This window comes from Ictidomys tridecemlineatus, chromosome 12 (assembly GCF_052094955.1).
Source record: "Ictidomys tridecemlineatus isolate mIctTri1 chromosome 12, mIctTri1.hap1, whole genome shotgun sequence".
Lineage (NCBI taxonomy): Eukaryota > Metazoa > Chordata > Mammalia > Rodentia > Sciuridae > Ictidomys > Ictidomys tridecemlineatus.
In genome coordinates, this window is record NC_135488.1 from 87,943,948 (window position 1) to 87,967,644 (window position 23,697).

Genomic DNA, 23,697 nt, shown 5'->3' on the forward strand with positions numbered 1-23,697 from the left:
CACAACATCTTTGTTGGTATGTGGTGCTGAGGATCGAACCCGGGCCGCACGCATGCCAGGCGAGCGCGCTACCGCTTGAGCCACATCCCCAGCCCCTACAGCAGTTCTTGTAATGCTTCTTAGTGTATAACTGTAACTTCATATACTTTTATCTTCTGGGCTAAGGTCTTTGAGTAACATTGTAAAAAGGTACATAGGAATTAGTCAAATAAAAACCATTTTATTAGTATTCAGGTACAGAATAAATCTTTTTTTTTTTTTTTTTTTTTTTAGTACTGGGAGGGTTGAACCAAGGGGTGTTTAACCACTGAACTACCTCTCCAGTCCCATCCATCCATCCATCCATCCATCCATCCATCCATCCATCCATCCATCCATCCATTCATTCATTCATTTATTTATTTATTTATTTATTTATTTAGAACAAGGTCTTATTGAGTTGCTTAAGGCCTCTCTAAGTTGCTGAGGCTGGCTTTGGACTTATGATCCTCCTGCTTCAGTCTCATAAATCACTGGGATTACAGGCATACCCACCATGCCTAGCCAGAATAAATCTTAATTCTACTGCAAACAGAATAGAAACTAGGTCAATCAGGACACAAAATCTTTCAAGGAAAATATTCAACTAACACAGTTTGAAACTAATTTTGAACTTCAATGTATTGTTTTAAATTTTTTTTTTTGGTAGATGGACTCAATATCTTTATTTTTATTTGTTATTTTTATGTGGTGCTGAGAATCAAACCCAGGGCCTCACATGTGCCAGACGAGCGCTCTACCACTGAGCTACAACCCCCTACAATAATGCTAAATGCTGAAAAACACCTCTAAGTACAACATAGGGTTCATTTGCTTGAAAAAAAATGCTAAAAGGCTGAGTGCCATAGCTCATGCCTGAAATCCCAACCACTCAGGAGGCTAAGACAGGAGGATCACAAGTTCAAGGCCAGTCTTAGCTAAAAGGGGCTGGAGGTTGGAGATGTAGCTCAGTAGTAGAGTATCCCTTACTGAGTACATACATTATCATATCTAAATCTCCCAGCAACCTTAATATGGATGCTCACCCAGTAGATAATGTTTAGGAGGCACATAATGTTTTTTCTAAAGCCACATAACAAAGAATTGGTAGGGCCAGGGTTCAAAGCTAGGTCAGAGGATTCCGGGGCAGGCAAGATGAGCATGGCATTTCAGCCTTTTACTCATTTCTGTAACACTGAAGACAAAGTAATGTAAAAGTGCCATTTGTTCATAAGTAAGCCGGCCCCTTTTCATACATTTTCAAAATAGTACAGGAAAAGTCAAGGTAAAGAAATATATTGTGAGCCAGGCACAGTGGTTGGTGCACTCCTATAATGCCAGAGGCTCTGGAGGTTGAGGCAAGAAGATCCCAAGTTCCAAGCCAGCCTCAGCAACATAGTGAGACCCTGTCTCTAAATAAAATATAATAAATGGCTGGGGATGTGGTTGAGTGCCCATGGGTTCAATCCCCATAACCAAAGGGGGAAAAAAAGGTACAGTGTGCTGAAATAAAAGCAAAAAGACTTCCTAACACTGGGACTGAGAGGGCTCTGAGATAATATATCACTAGTCTTTAAGTTCTTTTTAGCTACAAAACTCTTCTGTCATATTAAATCTTACCAGAGAAGCCCAATATTATGTAAAACAAAATAAAACCAGAACCATTCTAGCTCAGTCCACCCTTACCTAAACCTTTCTGAATCCCAAGCTTTATATAGCAACAATTATAAAATCATACTGCTTCTAAAGTATCTAATATAATTTATGAATCTCTGAATCCCACAGTCTATATATCAAACCTCTTTTCCTAATATTTCCTAAACACCAAAAATGTGGGAAATGGCAGAAAGAAAAAAGGGTGGAGCTGGGCCTGGTAGCACACACCTGTAATCTCAGTGACTCAGGAAGCTGAAACAAGAGGACTGTAGGTTCAAGCCCAGGCATCTAAGCTAGATCCTGTCTCAAAATGAAAAGGACTGGGGATGTGGCTCAGTGGCAGAGTGCTTGCCTAGCAGGCATTAGGTCCTGGATTTGATCTTAAGTACTGCAAAATAAATCAATAGAAAATAAAGGCTGAAGTTGAGTTCTCAATTAGATGACTGAACTGAGAAGCATGAAATGCTTCAGACCAGGTCAAGAAGGCCTGGCATGCATATTGGAGAGGACCTAGAGAGCATAAGGGCATCACAAAGAGAAATGCTACCAGGCAGACAGGCCCCAGAAGGGTAAATGAAAGGTGGGATGGCCACATATCAGCAGGGCAGATGACTCCTCCCTACCTCTCTTCCCCTCATCCTCTAATCCTCTCAGCTGACCTGGAGTGGTCTAGCTCAGAAGAGCCAGTTGTTTCCTGGGAGATCACTGGGGCCGAGATGGGCCAGGACCAGTGATTTGTAGTAAATTTGAGTTCTGAAGTGACATCTTTTGGTACCTAACAGCAAGTAGTAAAGAGCCTGAGGAAAACAATATTTTTTTTTATTCATTCATTCTTCATTTTTTGTTATTTTCTATTCTTAAAATTTCATTCACTTCTCAATACAGATGACTGAGGCTGGAGAACTAATACAAGAAGTAAATGTTGAGAGGTGCTCATCATCTTGCTTTACTGCTTTCATAACTAATGAGATTTACTCCTGTTTTATAAGCAATGCCTTAAGGCTGTGTTCTAGTGACACAGTGACTAGTTAGTCTGAACAACATAGGCCAACATACAAAGCTAGGTAATGTCCAGGACAGAGAAGTAAGTCCTCTGGTTGGTAGGCTGGGCAATTTAAATAAATAAAAGGCAAAAAAGCATCTTACCTTCCCTCTGTACTACTTCAAAGTTAAAAAATTCTTTTGAGAGTTAGCATATTGTTCTTTTGTAATATACCTATTTTTGCTTCATTTCTGAAATTATAAAGATTGTGCATCATTAAAACTAAATGGGGCTGGGGTTGTGGCTCAGTGGTAGCGCACCTGCCTGGCATGTGTGAGGCACTGGGTTGATTCTCAGCACCACATATAAATAAATGAATAAAATAAAGCTCCATCAACAACTAGAGAATACATTAAAAAAACATAAAAACCAAAAAACTAAATACAGGGGCTAGAGATAGGATAGAAAAGAGAAATGACAGGGTATGTGAAAAAAGATTAATAAAAGTGTTCTTGCCAGGTTCTTCTAGCATTTGCCAATGGTTTTCCAGGCTCCTGAGGCTTGATGAGAAACATCCAAAATTTTAACCCAGTCCTAATCTCTTTGTGAGACTAGTTTATTAATGTACTTATACTGTGAGGACTGAGATTGGCTTGATCAGAAGGTGTAGAAAAAAAAGGATTGTGATATATGAACTTTTGGTTCAGTTGCCTCAGTTTTCTTATTCATCAAATGAGGAAGTTGACTAAATAATGCTCTCTGCACCTTATTTGATAAACTTTTGATTCTAAATGTACATATTATTGTCCTTCTGAGATCTGACTTAACATTTTATTTTAATTCTTTTGTGATGACAGAGATTGAACTCAGGAGTGCTCTACCACTGAGCTACACCTCTGACCCCTTTCAATTTTTGAGATAGGGTCTTGCCTAGGTAGGTCACAAACTTGCAATCCTCCTGCTTCAGCCTCCCGAATTGCTGCGATTTGTGTGCCATCATGAATTTATAGTTTATGCATTTTTTTTAAACACTGCAATTTTAAGAAGATAAGGATGAACTTCAGAGAGATTATGAAAGATATTTGGGGTTAGTAAAATAATGGAAATCAGGGCTGGAGATATAGCTCAGAGGCAAAACAGTTGCCTAGCATGTGCAAGGCCCTGAATTCAATTCTCAATGCTAGAGGGGGAAAGGCAGAGGGAAGGAAATTGGTTTCAATGAACAGAAGAGCAATTTTTTTTGTTGTCTGTTTAATTTTATAGAAGCTATAGTGGATGTTCCCCAAGAGCCTTGGAGAGTTAAACTTCAGAATTAAGACAAAGCAGGAAGGTAAAGAAGTATGGGTAATAATGTATCCAAGGTTGGCAAGCCTTGAATATAAGCTAACTATAGAATGACTCTATCCAAAGAAAGTGTGGCACTGGCAGGAGGGTGGTGAGCAAAGAAAGGGGTCACAGAAGCATATGCGGGTAGTGCCACCTATGTCCAGGGTACAGAAACACAAATCAAGACCAGCTCCAGTGGTAGCAATTACTCTACCATGGATGTACTGGATTTGCTCAGCCCATTATATTCCAGTTACACAGGTACATTCCCATAGAAGCAAAAGTATTGGCTGGGGGATGCATTGTTCTGTCCCCTTGGCTTGTATATATCTTACTTTAAAATGAATAAATAAGCATTCTGATTATAATTTGGTTTCCCGAGGCTTACTTACAGAGAGAGAACTTAGTTGGCTAGAGGAAAACAAGAATTTGGTGATATTTTATCAATTTTATCAATCAGCTTTGGAGAACATGATTGATCTAAGTCCATCTCTCTAAAATGAATCTTGTTTTTGAACTTGAGTTTGAGAGCAAGCCCCTGGCCTGTACTGATGTTGTCTTTCACCAGGGAATCATGCACCAGCCTCTGCTTTTTACCAAGAAGTGCTGCTTTGCATTCTTGTGTACCAGTCATCTCAACTGACAATTTTTACAAAAAATGATACCATGAAGAAGTACAGATTCCAAATGCTCATAACTGGTAATAATTTATTACAGGTACATTTCCTAAAATTCTAAGTCCAGTATGCTTTTTCAGTTACAACAGTCACTTAAACATTTTTGACTAGCAACAGGAAAATTATTGGAAATAAATAATAATAATAAACAACATTTGTATTTGGAATTCTGAGTGCAGTTCTCATTGTTGCAATTTAAGAAAGACCTAATCTTGGGGCTGGGGTTGTGGCTCAGTGGTAGAGCGCTCTTGCCTAGTGTGTGTGAGGCCCTAGGTTCGATCCTCAGCACCAAATAAAAATAAATAAATAAAGGTATTATGTCCAACACAACTAAAAAATAGATATTAAAAAAAAAGAAAAACCTAATCTTCACAACAATGTTATAAAGTAGGAACTATGATAATCTCTAATTTTAAGATAATAAAATTAAGATGCAGAGAAGTTAATTAACTTGCTTAAAGATGCAAACCAGTAAGTGGCAGAGCCAGTGTTAATCCTGTTTTGTTTGTCCTATAAAACAGCGATAATAAAAGAGATGAAAGTAAAAGCAATTAACAGAAGAAAAGACCAGTTGGTGGAAGGAGACAGCTGGAAGCAAAGCACAAAATAGAAAATAATTAGAGGGCTGGGGGTGGGGCTCAGTGGAAGAGCCCTAGCCTAGGATGCATAAGGCCCTGGGTTTGATGCTTAGCTCTGCAAAAAAATAAAATGAGCTCATTATGTTATTTAAAAAAAAAAAAAAAGCTAGAAAAGCAGAAGAGTTGAGCCTTTCATTATAGCCTTAAACAGTACTATAAACTAAGTTCCTAAAGTTATCAACATACTTTCAATTACTCATTAAAGATAAAAGCTGCCTAATTAGAGTAGGAAAAATTGCATGCAATTGATCAACTTGCCATTTTTTAACATTTCCAAGGTCATTCTGATTATCCCATGTCACACAATGCTCCATTTCTTTTCTCGATCAGTTGTACTTTAACTGCATGTTCGAGTGTATGTGTGTGTGTGTGTGTGAACCTGAGGACTATCATATACTGGAAATATAAATGGTTTATAAATTGGCTGGTTTTAGCACATAATACAACATATGCAAAACAAACAAGTCTTCCTCAAATAGTAAAGCCAGGTGGGATGACACAGCCTGTAATGACAGCTACTCCGGAGGCTGAGGTAGGTGAATTCCAAGTTCAAGGTCAACCTGGGCAAATTAGAGAGACTATCTCAAAAATCAATCAATCAATAAACAGGGGGTGAAGAGGGGCTGGGACTATGGCTCAGCAGTAGAGCGCTCGTCTTGCATGGGTGGGACCCGGGTTCGACCCTCAGTACCACATAAAAATAAAGGCATTTTGTTGTGTCCATCTACACCTAAATATATATAAATTTTAAAAAGGGGCAGGGGGAAGATGTAGCTCAGTACAGCAACACTGGGTTCAATCCACAGTAGCACCAGAAAGTGGGGTGGGGGGAGTAAAGTAAATGGCCTGTTTTTTTGCTTATACAGGTTGAGTACCCTGAATATGAAACTCTACAAAATCTAAAACTTAAGTTCCAGAGGATACCAAAAGTGTAAAATTCCACATCTGACCCAAGTGACAAGTGGTTCAAAATTTAAGCACACTAAAAACACTGTAGACAATTATGATTAGGCTGTGTGTATATGTTATATATAAAACAGAAATGAATTTAGTGTTTTGACGTTAGTCCCATTTCCAAGATAATCTTCCTACAAATATGCAAATATTCCAAAATCTAGAAATCTATGAAATCTGAAACACTCTGATCCCAAGTATTTTAGATAAGGAATACTCAATCTATACATGATAAACTAAATTTCAGACCCATAATAAAGTTTATTTTGCTTACTATAAAGTCTCTTCTTTCTGAGGGCCATAATTTTTATTTATTCCCCCAAGAGCAACTGTTTGTGATCAAGACTGTTTAAAGGATCTGTGTCAGTAATCCACACAGTGGTTTGCTAATCCTAATATTAACATACATACCAAACTACTTTTTTCTACAAAAATATGGTTAATATTTACTGGGCACTTTTATGCCAAACATTGTCCTATGTACTTCATATGTATTAACTAGTCTTATCCTCATTTCATGGATGAGAAAACTAAAGTAGAAGGTTTAAGTAGCCTGCCCAAGGTCATAATAGCTTGTGATAAAGCAAGAATTCAAATCCAGGTAATCTGATCCAGTCTGTGTTCCTAACTACTCCACTATCCTGCCTTCCTTTCTCAACTAGGGACTGAACCAGGGTCTTGCACAAGGTAGACAAGTGCTCTACTGCTCCACCCCTAGTCTCAGCCATACTTCTTTTTTTTCCTTATATTTTTTTTAGTTGTCAATCGACTTTATTTATTTGTGGTGCTGAGAATCAAACCCAGTACTTCACACATGCTAGGCAAGTGCTCTACCACTGAGCCACAACCCCAGCCCTCAGCCATACTTCTTGATGACAAAAATCTTGCACATATTCCTAGCATCTAGAGAATTTCTCTAGCAGAACTCCAGCCACATAGTAAGTACTCAACCTGGTCTACAGAATTTGCTCTAAATTTTTTCTCCTGTAATAATAACCTAATCAAATTAGAAATGGGCAACAAATCACAGGAAACCTGCTTTTGCTAACTTTTTTTTTTTTTTTTTTTTTTTTTTGCACTAGGGGTTGAATTCACCAAGCAACATCCTAGTTTTTTAAAGTTTTTTTTTTTTTTGAGACAGGGTCTTGCTAAGACTGGCCTCAAACTTTCAATCCTCTTGCTCCAATCTCCCAAATCACTGGGATTACAGGCATGTGCCATTGCACCTGGCTTATGTTAACTCTTAAATGCATACATTCCCATGTAAATTATTTTATTTTCAGTGGCAGAAATGTAATGCAGGTCATTGCAGAGTGTCAGGTAGACAGGGACTTAGGACACTGAGATGGCCTGTTATTTCTCACTAACTCTATTTTTAAAAGTTTTACTCTAAGAGCTTCTCTTAGAAACAGCTTTAAGAAACTGCCTTAAAACTAGTTGGAGAGAAGTCACCAAAAGAAGTCATCTTTCTAGAGTACATAGGGGAACTATAATGTTTTGTCAGATAATATCAAGTTTTCAAAAACAGAGATTAAAGTTTTAAAGCAGCTAACAACAGAAAAAGGTACATCAATGAAAATATTCCATTCTCTTAACAGAATTAAAAATTTCCTAATAATTTTACAACTTATTTTACTTTACTACTTACAGTGCACTTTCCATATCTGCTATATTTTCTCCCATTTTCTGAGACTACATAGAGGTAAATAAAGTTGTCGTGAGATCCTACAGCCAGGAAGGTACCATCTAGAATGAAATAGAAAAAGTGTTGACTAGAGAAATAAGGTGATAAATTGATTTTTACTTTATTGGACTATACTAATTGATGCTTTAAAAATGTTATTAAATTTCATTAATTTAACTGTTATCTGGCATTTGATGGGCCAATCTTATCACTCAGCGTACTTGAAAAACAAATGGTAACCTAGTTCAACACAGAATCCCTCCTTAGAGATGCTCACAGGCCATGGACTCTTCCCATCTCCTTTCACTTAGTTAAAAACTGGCCTCAGAGAGGTTACTCTGCCTTTACCGGTAGAAGTACACAGTGATCATATGGCAAGCTGGGTGTATATTCTTAGTTTGGCAAGCACAAATGATCTAATTATAGGGTAGGATCTCTTGGGAAGGGACCATGTTCTTTTCTTTAATGGTCTCCCCTACTGTAACTACCATGGTGCTAGTCACAGAACAACAAATGGTCAATAAAATCCACTGATCTTTGGATCTGTGGTTATTTGTTACTACAGCATTAAAAACAAACTAATAAAAACAAGAAAAGCTTTGCTGCTTCAAGAGGACTCCAGGTTTATAGCTTGGAACACATACTTCTCTTTGTGTAATTGAGAGAACAGTATTCTGTGCTTTTTTACAAATAACTGAGAACCAAATAAAAATATCTTGAGGGCTCAGTGGTAGAGCGCTTGCCTAGCATGTGTGAGGCACTGGGTTTGATTCTCAGCACAGCAGATAATAAATAAAAAAATAAAGATCCACTGACAACTAAAAAATATATATTAAAAAAATCTTGATCCAACAACTAATAGAATATATTTTCAAGTATAAGAACATGTGAGACTAACACTAGGAAAGAATGATGTGAATCAAAACCACATCAATAATGGGAAAAGGTAACTGGAATTTTATTGTGGAAACTTATTTAACATTTGAATAAAGTATAAAAAAATACTCAAAGCTAAATAAAGTTACCAAACAATTATAATGAATTGCTAAGTATTTTACTTAAACCTATCATGTCCATGCAGCCAATAATAATATAACTAGGTTCTAAAGAACTTTTATGCTGTGTATTTTGAATATTACTATAATTTCTTTTATGCTGATTTGAAATAATAATTTAGCCTAATATTGCTTCAAATTCTGAGTAGTTACAAAAAAGGACCAAAAACAAAAACAAAAACAAAAAAAGAAAGAAAAAAAAAAAACACAAGGAACTTGACTGCACTTCATTCTGTTTTCAATTGCAAATGCAGTTGTAAGAGTTCATTCTAATTTGTGTTTGCTTGCTGATTTAGAATGCTGTGTAACTTCAGCAGATCTTTTGCAGTTTCCAGAAGTGGAATTTAATCTGATGTTGGGGGAAACATATTCAATACTTAAAAACTCTAGAAAGTAGAAAAAAAGGAGTCAGCTTTATCAGAAGTAAAATTATGCAACTATAGTGAAATTCTATGAATGCCAGGATGGGGATGGAATACATTTACCTACCAACTGAGTAGCGCATCACAGAGAGCTGTTCATTTCCATCAGTGTGGATAGAAACTAGATCTCTGGTTTCTGCATCCAGAACAAACCACCTGTTAAAAATACACAAAAATTTCTTTAGATATTAGCATTTATAGGAAAAAATGGTTTCTGGCCTTTTCTCTACTTTGAAGGAATTTCAATAAAAATCTTTTAAGTGTAACATGTTTCTTTTACTGAAGAATGAATTTACTTTGCAAAATGATGCTAGATACAGTATAAATAAACGTAAATGGATCTAGTTATATTCTCATTTTTGGTAGATAACTACTGAATACCAACTGTTTCTGCTAGGCATTATTTAAGCAGAAACTAAGAAAATACGGTCAGTGTTCTCAAAGATTATACTAGAGTTGGGGAAAAGAAAATGAACCAATTGAAATAAAGAATGATTAAATGCTAATCTCAGTGATGGCCACTGAGGAACTCATAGAAGGAAAATGAACTGACAGCAGACACAAAAAAATCTTTAGAGAACATGTAGGATATTAGCTGAGTTTAACAGGAAATACAAGCAATTTAGGTAGAAGGGAGGGACCAGGGACACCATGAAGGTAGGAAGAAACAACAGCCAGTACTCCACCTCTGAATACCTCCAACATCTGCACACAGAAGCACTGAATTCTTTGATAGCTTTTCATTAACATTTATAAGAAAAGTCAAAATGTAAATGCCTGAGAGGCAACAATGACTTAAATGCAACCACATTATAAATGACTACTGTCAAACCTTTTTCTAAGAGCTTATCAAAACATAGGTATAAAGAACAAAAGACAACTAAGGTCAGATAGGTTACAGACAGCAGTCCTAGCTGGTTGAAATTTTAAATCATAGTAGGCACTAAATACCTGCAGAATGAATAAATGAACAAGTAAATTTAAAATAAGTCTTGAATGTGACAAAAGCTAAGTTTTGGCAAGAGGTATTTAACAGTAATGCAGTGTGGGGGGAGAAATGACTGGGGAAGAGAGAACGAGACAAGACTAGAAAAATAGCTGAGAACAACAAGAGTATCAAGTTCTATTTTTAATTATTCAGAAGGAAAAATTTCACCACTAAAATCAATAAAAGGAATCACAATGACAGATTCTGATACATTATAACATCAGAAAAAAAAATTTTTTTCTTTTTTTTTTTTTTTGCAGTTCTAGAGAGAGAACCTAGGATCTTGCAAATACTAGGCAAATGTTCTACCACTGAACCTCATCCCCTTAAAGGAATTATTTAGAAGAGATGAAAGGGCTTGAAATAATTAAAAATGAGCAGTGGGCATGGTGCCTGTAATAGTAATGACTTGGGAAGTTGAGGCAGGAGGATCACAAGTTCGAGGTCAGCCTTGGCAACTTAGTGAGACCCTATCTCAAAGTAAAGGGGTGGGGATATATAGCTCAGTGGTAAAATGCCTCTGGATTCAAAGATCAGTGCCAAAAAATTTCTTAAAAATACAAATAAAAATTCAGAATACAAAAAAAAAAAACCATGATTTAGTGTATTCTAGGAAGAAGATGAAAAACTACATGATCTCAATCTTTATTTTTTGGCAATGAGCACTGAACTCAGGAGCACTTTACCAATGGGCAACATCCCTAGTTCTTTGTTTTAAATTTTTTTGAGACAAGGTCTAGTTAAGTTGCTTAAGGTCATGCTAAATTCCTGACTTCAGAATTGTGATCCTGCTGCCTCAGCCTTCTGAGACACTGGGATTACAGGTGTTGTGTGCAACTGTGCCTAGAATGACCCCAACTCGTCCCATATCAATAAAATCCTCTTCAATTAAACACATTCATGAATGAACTTTATTTTGTGATCTAAGGCTGGGTGTGGTGACATCCAAGCTGTAACTTCAACAACTCAGAAGGGTAAGAAAGGAGGATTCCAAGTTCCACACCTGCCTCAGCAATTCGGCAGGGCCCTGTCTCAAAATAAAAAAGGCTGGGGATGTTACTCAGTGGTAAAATTCAATCCCAATACCTCTGCCCCCACCGAAAATTGTGGGCTGGGGATGTGGCTCAGTGGTAGAGCCTAGCATGCCCCAGGACCCGGGCTCAATCCTATGGATAATCATGATCTATGGACCAAAATGACTAAGTAGTTAACAATTCATAAATTCTGTATTCTATTCAGATAATAGAAATAGCTTCTATATGTGAATAGTTTAGGCCAATCAGCTGGAAACTGGGACTTTTAATAGATTTTTATAGCTACCACTAAGAGATTCTCTGGGCCAAGCAATGCAAAAGCTGATGCCAAGTGAAGTGCCTTTTCTAAAAGGGAACAAAGAATTCAAAACACACTTAAAGAACCATGAGATATACATCCACTCTATAAGTATCAGGCTTTAAAGTTTTGCTTGATAGAGCCCTGACTAATACTTTTAAGACTGTTTCAAGTCAGTTAAATCTTCCTATGGAAACTGCATATAATTTTCTTTTTGGAAACTCCCTAAGGAAGTAATAAAACCCCACAATATCCATTGGTATAATGTGTAGAAACCTAAAACTTAGTTACCATGCTTACTTTTCTATTTCTTAGTTACGTGATAAATTAGTTCTACTTCTGGCAAATAATTTTTGATATCAATTCAACAAATATTGTTTAAAGTCTACAAGTTCCATATGGAGCTCCAGCAATAGTTTTAGGAGTTCTGACCCTTTTCATTGCATGGACTCTGTTCTGCCTTCAGAAAAGACTTCTGGGCTCAAGACCACTGTTCCTAATTTAAAAATAAATAAATAAATAAAAACTGTAGAAAGGGGACTTTCCTTTCTTTTCTTTTGTACTAGGAATGGAACCCAGGGGTACTTTACCACTGAGCTATATTTCCAGCACTTCTTATTTTTAAAGATAGGGTCTTGTGAAGTTGCTGAGGCTAGTTTTGAACTTGTAGTCCTCCTGCCTCAGATTCTCGAGTTGCTGGTATTAAGATGATTTTCTACAAATAAATGAGTTTTTACTATGTTTAACTGTATACTTATTCTATAGTATATAAACTACAATGAAGCTTTTGCTTTGGGATAATTTGCAATCACCTGAGGCTTTCTATGGCCTAAAGAACTAATATGTTTACCTTTCTAAATATAACTGCTTGAATATCAGAGGTGCAAAGTCTTTGACCATATATTTATATTAATTTGATTTGTAAGCCAAAAGGTAGTACCATCATTTATCCTTTTTAAAATACATACTGGAGACTGAACCCAGGGCATCACGCAAGGTAGACAAATGCTCTACCACTGGGGACTTTTAACCCCAGCCCCTCTTGGTGACTTTTCTTTTCAATATTTATTTTTTAGTTGTAGTTGGACATAATACCTTTATTTTATTTATTTATTTTTATGTGGTGCTGAGGACAGAACCTAGTGCCTCACATGTGCTTGGTGAGTGCTTTACCACTGAGCCACAAACCCAGCCCCATCTTGGTGATTTTTTAAAAATACAATATTGATTTCTTCAGTGGTAAAAGTTGGAAAGTACCTTAAAGTCCCTAAGTGAATATATCTTTTCATAATGTTAAATTACAAAACTATATATCCATCAAAATACATTAAGTGTGTCTTCTGGGTGTAGGTTTGGAACTTTTCCCTTCCTACTTAATGATCTTCCATCTTTTTTAAAAATATATTTTTTAGTTGTAGATGAACACAACATCTTTATTTTCTTTCTTTACTTATTTAGTATTTATTTTTTCGTTTGTAGTTGGACACAATACCTTTATTTTATTTATTTTTATGTGGTGCTGAGGCTTGAACCCAGTGCCTCACACGTCCAAGGCAAGCACTCTGCCACTAAGCTACAACCACAGCCCTGATATTCTACTTTTAAAAGTAGAAATGGGGCTTTTATAATTGGAAAAATATATAGTCAAAACCATGAAAAAAAGGCCTGACTCAAACCTTTTAATTTGTAATAACAATACTGAGCTGGACACAATGGCACATGCCTGTAATCCCAATGACTTGGGAGGTAAGAGGATTGTAAGCTTGAGCCCAGCCTCAGCAACTCAGTGAGACCCTGTCTTTAAAAAAACAAAACAAAACAACAATAACAACAACAAAAAAACTGGGGCTATAGCTCAGTGGAAAAGCATCCCTGGATTTAATCCCCAGTACTCAAAATAAAAGAAACAATAACAAAACCCACCAAAAAACTGAAATCCTGTGATATCAAAACACTTGACCTGGGGCTGGGGATGCGGTTCAAGTAGTAGCACGCTCACCTAGCATTTGTGAGTCATGGGTTCGATTCTCAGCCATCACATAAAAAATAATAAAAAAATAAAGATATTGTGTCCACCTAAAAAATAAATATTTTTTTTTACTGGTTGTTCAAAACATTACAAAGCTCTTGACATATATTTCATACATTACATTCAAGTGGGTTATGAACTCCCATTTTTACCCCAAATACAGATTGCAGAATCACATTGGTTACATATCCACATTTTTACATAATGCCATATTAGTAACTGTTGTATTCTGCTACCTTTCCTATCCTCTACTATCCCCCTCCCCTCCCCTCCCATCTTCTCTCTCTACCCCATCTACTGTAATTCATTTCCCTCCTTGTTTATTTTCCCATTCCCCTCACAACCTCTTATATGTAATTTTGTATAACAATGAGGGTCTCCCTCCATTTCCATGCAATTTCCCTTTTCTCTCCCTTTCCCTCTCACCTCATGTCTCTGTTTAATGTTAATCTTTTCTTCCTGCTCTTCCTCCCTGCTCTGTTCTTAGTTGCTCTCATTATATCAAAGAAGACATTTGGTATTTGTTTTTTAGGGATTGGCTAGCTTCACTAAGCATAATCTGCTCTAGTGCCATCCATTTCCCTGCAAATTCCATGATTTTGTCATTTTTTAGTGCTGCGTAATACTCCATGGTGTATAAATGATGAGGAAAAGATCTTTAATGAGCTTTAAAGGTCAGGCTATGCACTGTTTCAGCTTGAAGATGCCTGTAAGGATGTTCTAGTCCCAACAGTCTGTTTTGTTTAGAGTTTCCTACATTTTTTTCAATGCATTCATCCTATTTCTTCTATGAAGCTTTTCTCTGTCCACTGAGGCTCACAGTGATTTCTGTTGCTCTCAGAGTTAGAAACTACTAATATGAAATGTGTCTTGTCTTTTAATGTGGTATTTAATTAGGTTATAATCCACTTTGGTTATGATCTACTTTGAATAAGGATCATATCTCATATTTCTTTGTGACACTCACTGAATCATCTACAGTGCTTTGCAAGTGCAGGCGCCCCATAAACATTTGAAAAGTGATTCAGATTTGTAGTTTAAACAAGGCAGAACCCAGAGAGATTATTACTAATGGAGTTCAAAGATAATGTGCACTCTAAGAAATGAACTCTGGAGTACACAGAAAAGGTTAAAGTACGTCAAATTATATAGGGGGATCTCTATTTTCTTCTAATTAGTTATCTCTTTTAATTTTGTAAAAAAAAAAAAAGTCTTAGCTATTGCTAACATATCTGACACCTCAATTTTGAACAGAAGGGATATTTCTTAGGCTCAGAACTTTCATAGCTGGAACGTGGTAACAGTTACTGGTTTGGCAAGGTTGAAGCTGCCACCAGCTGAACAGGGTCACTGAATTATCTCCACATGTAGGATTCTATGATTCCATGTTAAAGATTAATTTTACTTCTTTATCTACCTACTCACCAGGCTCATTTTCTAGCTTGCCCTCTTGTCAAAGCTATCACTGCAGATCAGAAACTTTAGGGTCTTTGAAGTTACCTGTTTCTCTCAGTATGTCCACTCTTCTTTCCATCCTGGTGTTTCCATTCCTATATGTTTATATATATTATGTTCAACTAATTTTCAACTGGGTGCCAATATCAGAGTGCTGTAACAACTGGATATCCACATACAAAAGTATGAAGTTGGACACTACCTCATCCCATATACAAAGATTAACTCAAGCTGCAATCAGAGGCCTAAAGTAAGAGCTGAAATTAAAAAATCTGTTAGAAGAATATATAGGAATAAACCTCTATAACCAAGAGAGAAGAGGAAAGAACAGAACGACTGGACTACATCAAAATTAAAGTTTTTAGGCTGCTAAGAACATTTAGAAAGCGAAAAGACAATCCTAAGAATGAAAAATAAATATCTGCAACTCATACTTCTGATAAGGGGCTGTATTTAGAACACATATATAGCTCTTACAATTCAACAATTCTAGAACCTACATTTCTCTAAAAAATGATACATAAGTGGCCAATAAGCACATGAAAAGAGGCTGATGCACAACATCTTTAGCCATCAGAAAAATGTAAATGAAAACCATAATGAAAAACTACTTAACACTCAGTTGAATGGCTATAATCAAATACAGATAATAAGACACTGGTGTAGATGTGGAGAAATTAGAATGCTCATACATTCCTGGTAGGACTACAAATTAAGATAGCTGTTGTGAAAACATTTGGTAGTTCTTTAAAATGTTAAACATTAAGAGTTACTGCATGAATCATTTACACAAAAATTATGTATTAATGTTTATAGAAGGGCTGGGGATGTGGCTCAAGCGGTAGCGCGCTCGCCTGGCATGCGTGCGGCCCGGGTTCGAACCTCAGTACCACATACCAACAAAGATGTTGTGTCCGCCGAGAACTAAAAATTAAATATTAAAAAAAAAATGTTTATAGCAGCATTATTCATGGTAGCCACAAAGTGGAAACCCAAATGTTCATCAATTGAAGAAGGTGGTATATCCATACAATGAATTATTTGGTCTTAAGAAGGAATGAAATACGTGCTATACATGAAAGAATCAACATAGATGAACCTTGAAAACACTATGCTGATTTCAAAAAGTTAGTCACAATAGTCCACATGTTGTACTATACCATTAATATGAAATATGCAGAATAAGCAAACTTATAGAAACAATGTAGATCAGTCACCTTGAGTAGGGGTAGGTGGGGTCAAGATGAATGACTGATAAAGGGTACAAGATTTCTTAATGAAAATATTCTGAAATTAGACTACACAACCCTATGAGCTTAATTAAAAATTACTTAATTATATTCTGATAAGTTGGTAAATTTTATGGTATGGGAATTATATTTCTATAAAGCTGTTAAAAAGAATCCTTCCTGTTTGAGCATTATCATGTTAAGAAAGTATTATGGCCACCTAGGGAGGGCCATGTATTTAATTTTTTTCCCTTAAAAATGACATAATATTTTCTCTTAGAAATGATATTATATTTATAGCTGTGGCAATTTATCCACACTGTGCCTACTCTTAAGTTACATGAATTAGAAAATATCTAGACATGAACATTTAAGACATTTTTAAACATTTTACTAGTTACTTTTTCTGTATTATGTGCAATTTGGACATATACTATACTCTATTTTTAAAAGTCTCACTTTTTTCAGGTTTAAAAGTTAGTAATGGGGGATATAGTTCAGTTGGCAGAGTGCTTGCCTTGCATGCATAAGGCCCTGGGTTCAGTCCCCACCACAGCCACAAAAGAAAACAAGGTGATAGATAGTGCTGGGCACGGTGGTGCATGCCTATAATCCCAATAGCTCGGAGGCTGAGGCAGGAGGATCAAGAGTTGAAAGCTGGCCTCAGCAACCGCGAGGGACTAAGCAACTCAGTGAGACCCTGTCTCTAAATAAAATACAAAATAGGGCTGGGGATGTGGCTCAGTGGCCAAGTACCCCCGAGTTCAATCCCTGGTACCCCCCCCCCAAAAAAAGTTAGTGATAGTAATCTACATTAATGTATTTTCAGTTTTAGACAGGATAGATATTCACATACAAAGTAAAAAATAAAAACAAATGAGAAAGCTCCCTCAAAATCAAAAGAACTTAACCAGATGTGAAACCAAAGATAAAGTACAGAATGAACACTGGTAACTACAACTCGGATTCAAAACAGTCCCCAACTCCACATGAGACAGAATAGACTGCCAGCATTACTCATTCAGTTATTACATCTCTCTCACTTATAAAGTGTTTTCTACTTATAACTCCAAGAGGAAACAACTAGCTTAACTTTAGCATAAGTCACTTAAATTGAGTGACTTCATTTAAAGATTTTCAATGATGATTTCACAGCTACATAAATATTAGAAAGTAATTTCTTTCTTTCTTTTCTTCTTCTTTTTTTTTTTTTGGTGGTGCTAGAGATTGAACCCAGGGCCCTGTGCATATGAGGCAAGCACTCTTAACAACTGAGCTATAACTCAGCTCTTTCACTGGGTTTTAATCAGAGCAAATTTTGAGAGCAAAAAAAGTATGTATGCATACTTGAACACACATATATCTCTTCATCCAATCAAGCAATGGCTTCATGAATTAATGCTCTAGTATTATACTGTTTATTATTTAACTCTCTTATATATACAATAAATACTTTCAAAATATGTTAATAATTTAACCATTAAATATAAACTTTCCTTACGTTATTGCTGAATAGTGCTATAAACATGAATAAGAACATCTCAAAGAGCACTGATTGAGCAGAGATAAGCTCTGGAACCATGAAATGCCTGAGTGCTGACCCCAGCTCAGCTGCAAATGACTGAAACTCTGAGTCTTGGTTTCCTGTTTATCCTCAATGATAATGTTAATAAACACTCTGTCACACTTTGATAATGATTAAAAGTAATATATAAAAAAATTCAGCACATGACCTGATGCTGAGCAAATGACTTTTTTACTCTAATTTTGATGACTTTTGCATTTGTGGTATTTGTTCAGCTACTAAAAATACAGATCTGAAGTGAATCCTTTGTTGTTTTCCTAAAACCAGATAACTGCTATAGTTTAGATGGTTTCTAATGTACTTAAGACCAAATTTTTGGTCAAAATAATTTTTTAAAATTAAATTCTGCAAAATAACCTATCATACATCTATTTGGTCCAAGTCTAAATGTTTTAAAACTTGATAAAAGTCTATTACTGGCATGAGTTTTGGGGAAATTTGAGTCAGGAGAGCCTTAAATATTTGCAAGTTATCACCAATTAGCATACCAAACAGCATAATTCTAAAACTTAAGAGATTTCAGAAACACTCAAATAATATTTCAAAAACATCCCAAATTACTTATTTTTGCTTTAAAGACTTGTTTTTCCATAATTCTAATAGAATCTGCAGCACTATATTTGAGAAGAAATTTGACTGTTTCCACTTTTCAGGTATTAATTTGTATTCCAAAGTCAAAGGGGAAAAGTTGTTATTAAAAAGCTTTTAAATGACTAAATTTATTTAGAAGTAAATGAGCTAGTGGATTTCAAATGTTTAAGTCAGATAAAAAAAAATACTTATCTGAATGTTTACAATTCCATTAGAAATGAGCATTTTACATTTTTAATGGGTTTTAACTTTTGTGAAAATGACATTTATTTTTTCCTCTGCTCCCTTAAGAAAGAAATTAAGTTATTTGTAATTCCTAACTATAGGATTATCTGCAAACAGCAACAGTTAAGTAGAAGTTAGTTAAAAATATACAGTAATAAATATGTATTACTAAATAATCCTAGAGGGTATATCCAAGGTCTGCAAGACCAGGCCATTAATGATTTCAGAAAATACACCTTCAATGTGTATCTGTGTATCATTAAAAAAAGGCAGGATGGCAAACACTATAGCATAAACAATATATAAAAACTCAACTAGGTTATATTAGCTTCAAATCCCTTCCCTGCACAAAAGGTAATGAGAAATTTTTTCTGATATTTCTAATTTTACAAAGAAGAAAGGAGTCTGCTATCATCTTCTCAATGTAGCCTATCCCTGACCACCTGTTCATCATTTTGCAACCCCACTTCCCACTGTTATTTTCCCTCCCCTCTAAAATAATTAGTTATAATTTTTATTTTGCTTCCACTCCTGACAAACATTAAAATATGGGCTCCACAAAGGTTTTTGTTTTGCTCTTATCCTGAATGCCCACAATAGCATATAGCAAATGGTAGGTAGGTGCTTAATAAGATTGGTTGAACAATCATCCATATCAGATAAGATCAATGAGCATATTAGTGTGCCACTTAGAAGATCAATCTTCCAGATCAGATCAAGAACATTCCTGAATAACCGTTCAAACATCCCACCATTTCCGATTACTCAGCTCACTCAAAGACCCTACCTGCCTGAGTGCGTTCCTATGGCCACCACTGTGCCACTTGGATGAAAATCTGCACAGTGTCCTGGTTCCTAGAAGAGAGACAGACAGCTGTTGGGGAGTACATAAGAAGGTCTCCCTAGATCTATGACAGTGGAACAAAATCTTTGAAAATAACTCATTTCATATAAACATGAAATTTTGATCAACTTTACTATAATCAATGTGAAACACTACATGGATATGAGAAGAAAAAGAATTTCAAAGCATGAAGGGTAAGATATGCTGGTAGAATGGTAAGGGAAAAGGGCAACCAGCTTGTGACTAGGCAGTGAAACAACATAAGGAATAATAACAACATCTAGATAGTACTTTAGTGGATATCTGGGTGGAATAGGGAGAAAATACAGCAAGAGACTACTCAAAAAGAAGATAGTAGAGTCTGTTAGTGAGCAGCACTTACTGAATTCAACTGTAACACCACCAGAATATTCCATAATAATTTATGCTATAAATATGTGAAATCTTTGATATTTACTACTGAAATTGACAGAAAAAAAAAAAAGAGCTTCACTCTGCTAACTTGCTTCTTTAAAAGAATTCATATATTTTACCTTGACACTAAACAATTCCCTCTTACCCTTGGCCCTTTACTAAACCATAATGCTCAGTCCTTTTTCAAAGCCCTTTGCTGCTTCCAAATGCCAGTGTGAGGAGTTTCTGTGGGGAAACTATTAATTCCATGTTGCTCCACTCACGTCTACAAGTCTGGTCCATTCCAGCTTGTGTTCCACTGAGTTCCACATGCACACCTGCCTGTCTTGAGCACAGGTCAAGAGCAAATCTTTGAAGGGATGTGTGGCAAGACCCCAGAGTTCATCTGTATGACCCTGAAAATGAAAAAGACATTCACCATTATAAACATCAAAGGGTACCATCAAAAATATTCAGTTAATCACTGACATCATAAACTTACCTGTACTTCTATTTGGAAGCCATCATTAAATGTTCCCCGTAAAATAAAGTTTCGTGATGTGCCTACTAAAAATTGATCTGCCTTTCCTTCTGCTACAGCTCTGATTGTGCCATACTGATCAGGAACCTAGAAAAAGCAGATTTCCAAGTTTACCTTATACATACTAATAAGCATTAGTTATTACCTGAACAATGGCTGAAGTTACAGCTGTAAGCAATTATGGGATAATAAATGACAGAATTCTAAGTTTGAATATGGTAATCTCATACTATTAGTAATTTATTTGTTTAAATAAATGCATTTTATCTTACACAGAAATTATGATGCATTACTATCAATATTATTTGCTTCAGTTATTTTTAAATCCATTTTATTTTTTTGTAGTGTTGGGGATTGAACTCGGGCCTGGGGAAAAAACAATCCTTTTGTAAAGGAAGTGGCATTTCCACTATGAATTTATAAGGTTGTGATAAAGCAGCTGTATTATCTTCTTGTAAATGAAACCCAAGGAGTACTATCAGGATCCTCTTCTGCTTTTTTTTTTTTTTTTTTTTTTGGTGCTGGAACTAAGCCACATCCCCAGCTTTTTTTATTTTGAGACACAGCCTCACTAAAGTGCTGAGGCTAACCTCAAACTTGTGGTTCTCTTGAGCCTCTTGAGTCACTGGGATTACAAAATTGTGCCACCATGCCCAGTTCAGAATCCTCTTCTTTAAGAATACTTGAAAGCCAGTTATGTTTAGAAAAAACACTGAGCTTAGACTCAAATTTTAAATGAACAACAACAACAACAAAATAGGAGCAATATTAATCTCTATGAAATTTGCTCTGCTTTAAGAATCATTGGTCCTACACCTTCACTTCCTGGGATACCAGGATACTAGCTATGGCCCCCTTCTCCCTCTGGGGAGGAGTCTATGTTACCCACTTTTAAATAAATCCTGCTTTATATGCTTTTAAAAAAGAAAAAAGAATCCTTGATCTCCATAATACTAGTCTTAACCATTTTACTTTCCAAGATCACAATTCAATTAGCAAACTTTCAATGAGCACATGGTAACTGTCAGGTTTTTTGGCTATACCTGTTCCGTGGCTTGAAGCAGACACATCCACATATAATTAGCAATTCTTATTAAGCCCACTGTTTGCCTGATCATTTTAAAAATTCTTTTGAATTATTTTTAATATTCTTTTGAATTATTTTTAATAACTATTTTGTACAATAACAAACTTTTCTACAGGGAGGGAATAAAATGATAAGAATGTTTAAGTTATCTTAACATGTACAAAATACATGAGTGTAAAAGCTTAAATATTTCTATATGTTTATGTTCCATTTCCATCCTTACCTCTATTTCTCTTTCAGCATTCAGATCATGATCCCACAGAATTATTTTTCTGTCTTTCCCTCCTCCAGTTAATAACATACCATTTCTCATCTGACAAAGTGTGAACACACTGCCATCATGAGCTTTGATTTGTTTGCTGATTTGATATACACCTAATATAGTGGGGGAAAAATAAAAACACTAGTGATAACACTTTTCATCAGACTTTGTGTCTTTCTAGAAAAAGCTTTAGCAGAAGTTCATGATTCAATAATTTAAAACCTAGTTTCAGGAAATCTGCAAAGCAAGTAGTAAAACATAAGACTTAACACTATCTTCTGCATTTATGTCATTATTTACTCTAAAATTATTTTAAAATAATATATCAAAACTGTAAGCTAAAGTAGTAATAACAATTCCACAAAGAGGTTATAAAATATATCTTAACCTCAAACTTGGACTGTAATCTCTTATAATTGTTTTGTATAGTAGTTAGGATGGAAATACTCTTTTGATTACTCCCTTTATGTGTTGAGATGGGCACGAAGGAAGTTCTTGGGGCAAAGGTGGATAATGGATGCTCCTAGCAGTAGCTGTTGATCAACTAACAGAAAAGAATTTCAGTATTTAAGAAACTGATCAGGCTAAATGTGAAGGCTAAATGACAGCTGGACTTTCTTGTATGCCCACAATACTAAGTACTCAGAGAGGGACAACATAAGTACATAAACAATATTTTAAGTAAAATCATGTGTGATAACTGATTATATTTTGCCCTTCATTTTTTATTTTCTAATCAGACTGCCTTTATTAAGGGTCAAGATAAGCTTACAAAACTCAAGCCGTTCTCTTTGGTATTCATGATGCTTACTCAGTTCGTAGACCGAAACTGCTAGTAGTGCAAGAGAAAAGTGTTTTGGAAGATGATGACTTGAAGAATTAATTACCAGGTTCAAAATGGGAAGGTAAATACTTGGTTACACATGACCAAAAGGAAAGGTGGGAAAAAAATTAAAAGTCTAAAAACTGTTCATTTTCTAAAATTGTTCATCAGCTGGTGAATGGATAAATAAAATGTGGTATGTACATACAATATTAAGAAAGAAAAAAGAGAGGTACTAACAAATGCTATAACATGGATGATCCTTGAAAACATTATGCTAATTAAGTCAGTCACAAAAGGCCACACTCTACATAATTCTATATGAAATGTTCAGAACAGGGAAATCCACTGAGACCAGAAGTAGATAATAGGCTGCTAGAAGGCAAGGGACTGAGGGGAATGGCCATAACTGTTAGTGGGTACAGGGTTTCTTTTTTTGGGATGATGAAATGTTTTGAAGTCAGTGGTGATGGTGGTGTAACTCTGAATATACCAAAAATTACTGAATAGTACACTTCCAAAGGAATAAGTTTTATGGTATATGTACTATTATATCCCAATAAAAACTAAAATTTGAGTTTGTCTTTTTTTAAATTCATTTTCTGTTTGCGCTGTCATTATATATTTTTTTAATTATCTAAAATCTGTAAGGTTTTGATATTTGAAAAAAATTCAGCTAGAGATGACTCTAAAAAATTCTCAATTATGAGTGTGCTAGTAGTGCAAATACTTAATGGATAGGTGTAACTGGCAGAAGTAAGGAAGGGTCTTTTCTGATTTAGAGGAAAGCTTGCCTGATTAGCAAGAAACTTCAATAAACTTGTTATTGAAGTTTACTTCAATAACACTCAGCAGGCTCACATCGATATTCATTACCTAAAAATACTAAGCTTTGAACACT

General features: G+C 35.6%; 1 protein-coding gene across 10 annotated transcripts in view; it reads right to left on the bottom strand.

The window, feature by feature from the left end:
* Nucleotides 1-23,697, bottom strand: part of Eml4 (EMAP like 4) — a 141,703-nt gene that overhangs the window by 11,408 nt on the left and 106,598 nt on the right. For all 10 annotated transcript variants that reach the window (XR_005727283.2, XM_021725868.3, XM_021725867.3 and 7 more), the window contains 6 exons: nucleotides 21,935-22,086; nucleotides 20,586-20,711; nucleotides 20,368-20,499; nucleotides 19,634-19,701; nucleotides 9,480-9,568; nucleotides 7,900-7,997 (listed from right to left, as the gene is read on the bottom strand). Coding sequence is in view for 9 of the 10 variants with exons in the window: in XM_021725868.3 (XP_021581543.1) it covers nucleotides 7,900-7,997; nucleotides 9,480-9,568; nucleotides 19,634-19,701; nucleotides 20,368-20,499; nucleotides 20,586-20,711; nucleotides 21,935-22,086 (665 nt within the window). In the remaining variant the exon portion in view is untranslated. The remainder of the gene's footprint in view (nucleotides 1-7,899; nucleotides 7,998-9,479; nucleotides 9,569-19,633; nucleotides 19,702-20,367; nucleotides 20,500-20,585; nucleotides 20,712-21,934; nucleotides 22,087-23,697) is intronic.